Source organism: Epinephelus fuscoguttatus, linkage group LG18 (genome assembly GCF_011397635.1).
Source record: "Epinephelus fuscoguttatus linkage group LG18, E.fuscoguttatus.final_Chr_v1".
In the NCBI taxonomy this organism is placed as follows: domain Eukaryota; kingdom Metazoa; phylum Chordata; class Actinopteri; order Perciformes; family Serranidae; genus Epinephelus; species Epinephelus fuscoguttatus.
In genome coordinates, this window is record NC_064769.1 from 40775502 (window position 1) to 40781633 (window position 6132).

Here is a 6132-nt window from a genome sequence, read left to right on the forward strand (position 1 = left end):
TGCCAATAACTGTGGAGGTTTCTGTACAACACCTCCATGGTGCTGACTCACCAGCCCTTATACCCCTCAGCTCCTGGAGAGGGCGACAAAGACACACACACAATAACGATCTACAGTCAAACAATCAACACGTGGCGTCAAATTTCATCGTCACACCAAGAAAAAGGTGAAAAAGGGGTTGAGTGACGGGTACCAAAAGAAAGTGGCAAAAGAGCCCAAGAGCACTTTTAAGACCAGAACTGTAGGTCAGTCTGTTTGTGCTTATATTGTGTTGCCCTGGACAAAAAGGACGGCGCTTGTGTTTGGCTGCTGGAGGCAGTGTGCCTGGGGGGCTGCCTGACCAGTAGATAGCTGTGTGGAGGGCCCAACAGCAGGCACGCATGTCTAAGGTATAGACTCGTGATCCAGCAGGCCTGTTGTTGCTCTGCATTGCCTCTGTGTTGTTTTTGTTCCAAGCAAAACATAAAAAGTTTCTGGTCTTCGTTCTGTGAACTGGTTCAAAGCCTTGGCTTTAACTGTGCGTATAAATGAATAAATAGAATAGTAATTTGTTTGATGGTGTTCAGGCTTAGGTCCAGTGTTGGGCAAATCATTTGGAACAACAATGAAACTGTAAGTGTTTTGAACTGCTCTCACTTGTGCCCTCAGCAATACACCTACCAAAGTCAGAGTCTGTCAGCAGTTTGAGAGAGATGTGAGGAACACATGGAGACACACAGAGACACACATTCATGGATTCATAGATATAGAATAAAGATTCCATATTCTTTAATTTACCCATGCAAACTTCACCACAAAACAAAGTGACAAACAATTTGAGCAGAAATAAACAGTGAAATAATGTAGACAGAAAATGATTTGAAATTCTTCCAAGTGTCCCACTGCCATTCATCTTTAGACATGTCATGTGATGTGTCTGTGATGATCTGTTTACAGTCTTGAGCCTGATGCAAATATCACTTCAAACTAGTAAAACTCAGCTGCTGACCATCACCATCAATTAACGTGTAAATATTTCCCTTCTTCTTTTCTTACATTTAAATCTATTACCATCAACAACATTGCAGAAGGACTCATTCTTACCATGGGGAATTTGCACCAGTGTATCAGCTGGTTGCTGCAAGTTTCCTGCATCTCTCAGTAAACTCACCAACTAAAATGTGCCTAATATGAATCACTAAAGCACACAGGACACACTCCTTTTTTCTTAGTATTAACTAATCTCAGACTGATCTTCATTCATAGATACATTTGTAATTTCTTCTGGTTTGCCTTCATATCCCATGAGGCTCTGTATGCGCTCTGACATTATAATCAGCATTAGAAGAATTGCAAATTCACATAGAAAAGAACTTTCTAGCAATCTCTGAGAAGGACCAACTCATTAGTAATAGTCATCATCTGAATGAGTATCTCTGGTGTCAGCAAGTTGTAATAATTTCTCCCTGTTCCTTCTCATATCCCACATCAGGCTCTGGATGCCCTCTGAATACAGCAGCTGATCTCCGGTGATCTGCCCCAGTGCTGATGTCATCTCTTCCATCACCTTCATGACCGGCTCTAGCAGGATCAGACGTCGGGTCTGCAGCTCCGCCGCACTCCCCACCCCACTCAGCCTCCCCAGTTGACGGACAGCTTGTCTAGTTTTAGCCTGGATATCAGCAACCACCTCCCGCTTCTTGGACAAGTCCTTCAGTGAGGCCTCTGTCTGACGAATCCTATCGTCTGTAGTTTGAATGTTGGCCTGACTCTGACTAATTTTGGAGCCATACTCAGATACATTGCTAGAGAACGTTTCCTCCTGAGATTCAAATTCACGTACTTCACTCCTAGCGGACTCCATCAAGTCAGAGGCCTGATCCATGTCTACCTGGCCAACGCCAATCAAGACTGACCCTGCAAAGAATATTGATAATTAAAGTATTCATAATACCAGCAGTGCTAAAAATACAATGATCACTTGATTGTTTTAATCAACTCAAAGATAGAGTAAATATTTTCTTACCAGCGATCCATCCTAAGATTGGGATCGCCATGAGACCAATCCCAACATCCCTCTTTATCTGGGCCTCATCTCTCCTCCGACTCATGTCGTCATAGGTCTCTTCTGCCTCCCTCACACGACATCTCGCTTGTCTCAGTTTTTCCTGATTCCTCTCTAAAGACTCCTGATGTGACTTCAGCTCTATTCTATAATTCTGTAACTCCCCCTCTCTCTTCTGTTTCTCCTTGGCTAACCAACTCTGCTCTGCAGTGAGACGCTCAGTGTCCCCATCCAGCTTTAGAAGCTCCTGTTTGGCCACCTGCTCTGATCTTTCTAACTTCTGCTTCATGCTTTCAATCTCTCTCCTGATCTCATCAAAGGTCTGGCATCCAGGATAGACGATGTCTGCATTCACGCTGAGGAGTAAGTCTGTGACGGTGTTGAAGGATTGAAGCCCACTCTTCAAGGGACCAATCACAGCTTGGGCCAGTTTTATCAACTCCGGGTGCTGCGGCACTACAGAGCTGTGGGTTTACAGAGGAACAGATTAAAGTCAACCTTAGGGCAGACCCCAGATTGATTGATGTGGTGACAGTAGTTTTCAAACTAATTAGCTTTTATTGTTATCCTGTATTTGGTCCTTACTTTGCTGGGCCGTGTTTGGTGCACCACTGTCCAGTTCTCCAAGCCTTCACGACTCCACAGTCACAGAACCAACCAGGTGTGAGAGCAACACCTGTCTGTGGTAGACATTATATGATACTTATAACTTAAAGGCAAAATTGCAGTTCAGCAAGTCTTCTTGTAAAATGCGTTTTTGAACCCTAAATAAGGGTAACAAGAAGACATTACCTCATACTGGTGATGTTTGTGTATGCCACTCTGGAGGCAGTCATGACACAGCAAATATTGTGAGCCTCTGGCACAGTCCCTGCAGAGCAACAACCACACATCTTAATGATGTCATAGAAATCACAGGTGTTTAATTGTGTGTTAGGAGAGTATGCATGGACATGAGCATGAAGTGTGAGCTTCTCACCTGCATCTGTAGACAGTCTCTCCAACGTTGAACACATATCCACATAGCTGTGAGCCATGGACCTGTACAGTGGAATACGCCATCTTGGACTTAGGGAAAGAAACTGCATATTAATTAAGCTCATGTTGCAATGTCATGAACTCAAACCTCACATGAATGGCAAAAGTCTACTCAAACATGACACAATCATGGATGACAAGTTTATGTTTTAAAGTGAACCTATGGGGGCAGTTAAACTGAGAGTGAAACTTAAGATTGGCTGCCCCCATAGGTTCACTTTAGCTGCCTTTCTGATATTCAGTCAATGTTGTGCCAAATGTTCTCGTTAGTTTTCCTACTGACAGCACTCGGTGACCTCGATCAACAGGGCTATGGGTTAAAAACAGCCGCAGCTCTCCTTTAACAGTTTTCTATATTTTGAGACAGAGATCGTAATTTTGTCAAGAGATAATTAAATGACATGACATAATGCTATTTTACATAATTTAGCCTATTTACCAATTACAAATAATGTACAAAAATCAAGAGAGAGTCATTTAGATGAGCATTATTTTGTTCGTCCGTCTTGTTAAGTTTCACTTTCTCTGAGACAATTCTCTGAAATCATGTGACCACAGCAGCCAATCATCAGCAAAGACTGTAAACACTCAGCAGCAGTGTGTGAACTAAAAATTCTTGTAACACTAGTTGGGGTGAGACATGTTCGCCAATAATACACAAATAATATGTGCATGTATTGCTGGTCAATAATGTGTTTATTTAGCATCATTACAAATGTGTATATGTATTCAACAATTTCTTGTCTTTCTGAAAATTGAATTTGTGGTAATACTTTATATTAAGGTACTGTAATAAGTGTTAATTAATGCTTAATAAGAACCAATGAACCAGTTAATGAGCACTTATAAGATGTTTATTACCATGAGCTGTTAATAAGTGCATATTAATAGTTTATTAACCTTTATACGACGCTGTTCCCACTTTGGATCCAGTAGCTGCTGACTTGATTGGTTTTAAAGTGCATTCTGTTGCATGTGTCCAAGTTGAGAAATTGAGAAATAATTTATGTGTGAAAATATCATGGCATGCATATAGACTTTAGCTGTCTTGGTGGTAAGGAAAGGTCTGATATGATGGAAATTTGACAGGTTGAATTTAATGATATTTATGATTTTTTTTAAACGTGATTTAAATGATAAATTTGTGTCAAAGACCACTCCAAGATATTTAAACTCTTCTGCAACATCAAGGCTCTCTCCATTGACCACTACAGATGGTTGGTCGCCCTCTCCTGACTGACGAGAGAAAAACATGCATACAGTGTTTTTAGTGTTGAGGTGCAAACAAGATTCATTAAGCCAGAGAAATACAGGTGCCAATGCAGATGATTTTGCATGGACATATAAAACTGTATCATCGGCATATAATTGCAAATTAACAATTGGACAAACTTTAGGTAAGTCATAAACATAAAGACTGAACAGAATTGGACCCAAAATGGAACCTTGGGGTACCCCAGCTAAACAGCTGAGGGAAGGTGACTCTGAGTTTCCAATCTGAACAGTTTGTTTTCTACCTGATAGACACAATTTCATCCAGCAGAGTGCGCCATCAGAGAAATTGAAAAGGAACAGTTTTGAAAGAAGTATGTTAAGGTTTAGTGAGTCGAAAGCTCTTTTTAGGTCCTACATAGCCACCCTGATCCAATAAACCCTTGATGTTCTCATGAAAATAACAAATTGCTGTGTCGGTTGAGTGGTGTTTACTAAATCCAAACTGCATTGGATGGAGTGGGTTGTGCCCACTGTTAAGATGGTCTGTTAACTGCAATGCAACTCATTTCTCAGCCACTTTTGACATGACTGGTAAGATACTTATCGGCCGATAGTTCTCCAGTTTGGTCTTATCACCAGCCTTAGAACTGGAGTCACCTTGGCAATCTACACTGTTTTAAGGACAGATTTATTAAGTGTGCATTTGGGTGTGCAAGAGCCTCTCTGTGATGTTTTATAAAGTTATTGTCCAGACCAAAGGCATCTTTAGCCTTAGAACTTTTCAGACATGAAATGATTTTTAAAACCTCAGGAACAGTTATTTCCCTTAAACTAAAAATTGGCTTTCTGTCATCTAGAGGGTTACGTGGAGTGTCTGGACATTTGAAATTCATTGTCAACTCCTCAATTGAATGTATGAAAAAATTGTTGAAACTAGCAATAATATCTAAGTCATTTATCAAAGGGCCATTCACCTGGAGCTGCATGTCATTGGATGTTGTGTTTTTATTTCTTCTTGTTAGCTTATTTAACAATTGCCATATCGATTTTCCATTGCCATTTGCCCCATCTATCATTTCAATGAAAGAAATCTGCTTTTGTTTTGCGAATCTGTTTTACAACTTTGTTTCTAAGTGATGTAAAATTTGTCGGTCACAAATGAGCCCTGTTTTTAGAGATTTTTTTAGTGCATTATTTCTTTCTTTCATCAATTTGTGAACATCATCCTTCATCCAAGGTAGTGTCTTTTTATGCTTTTTGAATTCCACTTTTTTGTGAAGCGATCCAGAACTTGAATAAAACATTTAGAGAAAGTACTACAGCTGTCCTCAACTTCGTTATTTGTTAGTAGATTAGACCAATCATACTCTTGCAAAGCATTCTTCAAATTTTGTTGTTCACTTTTAGGTATTATATGATGGCTGCTAACTCTAGTGGGGCTAGTAAGACATTTCCAGTTGATTTTTCTTGAGCATAAAATGAAATTATGGTCAGAGAGCCCAGACAAAAGATTAAAAGTTTTTCTAATCCTATCAGATTTATTTGTGAATATTAAATCAATTGCTGTTTTAGATATATTGGTTATTCTTGTTGGACCTTGAATAACTTGAGAAAGGTTGTGGTTATCTGTTAGTTGCATCAGTTTTTTCTGTCAGATTTATTGTCCCAATTAATATTAAAATCACCAAAAGAATAGTTTCCCCTTTAAAGTCGCAGCATTTCAGACTAGTTTTAAGTTGATCGTAAAATGTATTTTTAGAGGAAGGAGGTCGGCATAGACATATCAAAGTAAAAGACATTTCAGGGGAAATAGTTATGTTGAGACCAATACATTC

At 39.7% G+C, this 6132-nt stretch overlaps 1 protein-coding gene and 1 pseudogene across 4 annotated transcripts in view; both read right to left on the reverse strand.

Moving 5' to 3' along the window:
- Positions 1 to 6132, reverse strand: part of LOC125906307 (tropomyosin-like) — a 98813-nt gene that overhangs the window by 90274 nt on the left and 2407 nt on the right. The window contains exons 2-6 of one of the 4 annotated variants that reach the window (XM_049604843.1): positions 3024 to 3112; positions 2837 to 2915; positions 2630 to 2724; positions 2006 to 2508; positions 737 to 1896 (exon numbers count right to left, since the gene is read on the reverse strand). The exons of 2 other annotated variants lie outside the window; for them this stretch is intronic. In XM_049604843.1, the coding sequence (XP_049460800.1) occupies positions 1385 to 1896; positions 2006 to 2508; positions 2630 to 2724; positions 2837 to 2915; positions 3024 to 3106 (1272 nt within the window). In that variant the 5' untranslated portion in view covers positions 3107 to 3112 and the 3' untranslated portion in view covers positions 737 to 1384. Of the gene's footprint in view, positions 1 to 736; positions 1897 to 2005; positions 2509 to 2629; positions 2725 to 2836; positions 2916 to 3023; positions 3113 to 6132 lie in introns of those variants that run through there. One more of the 4 variants, XM_049604844.1, reaches the window with a different exon arrangement.
- LOC125906300 (uncharacterized) overlaps positions 1 to 6132 on the reverse strand; it is a 77113-nt pseudogene that overhangs the window by 58470 nt on the left and 12511 nt on the right.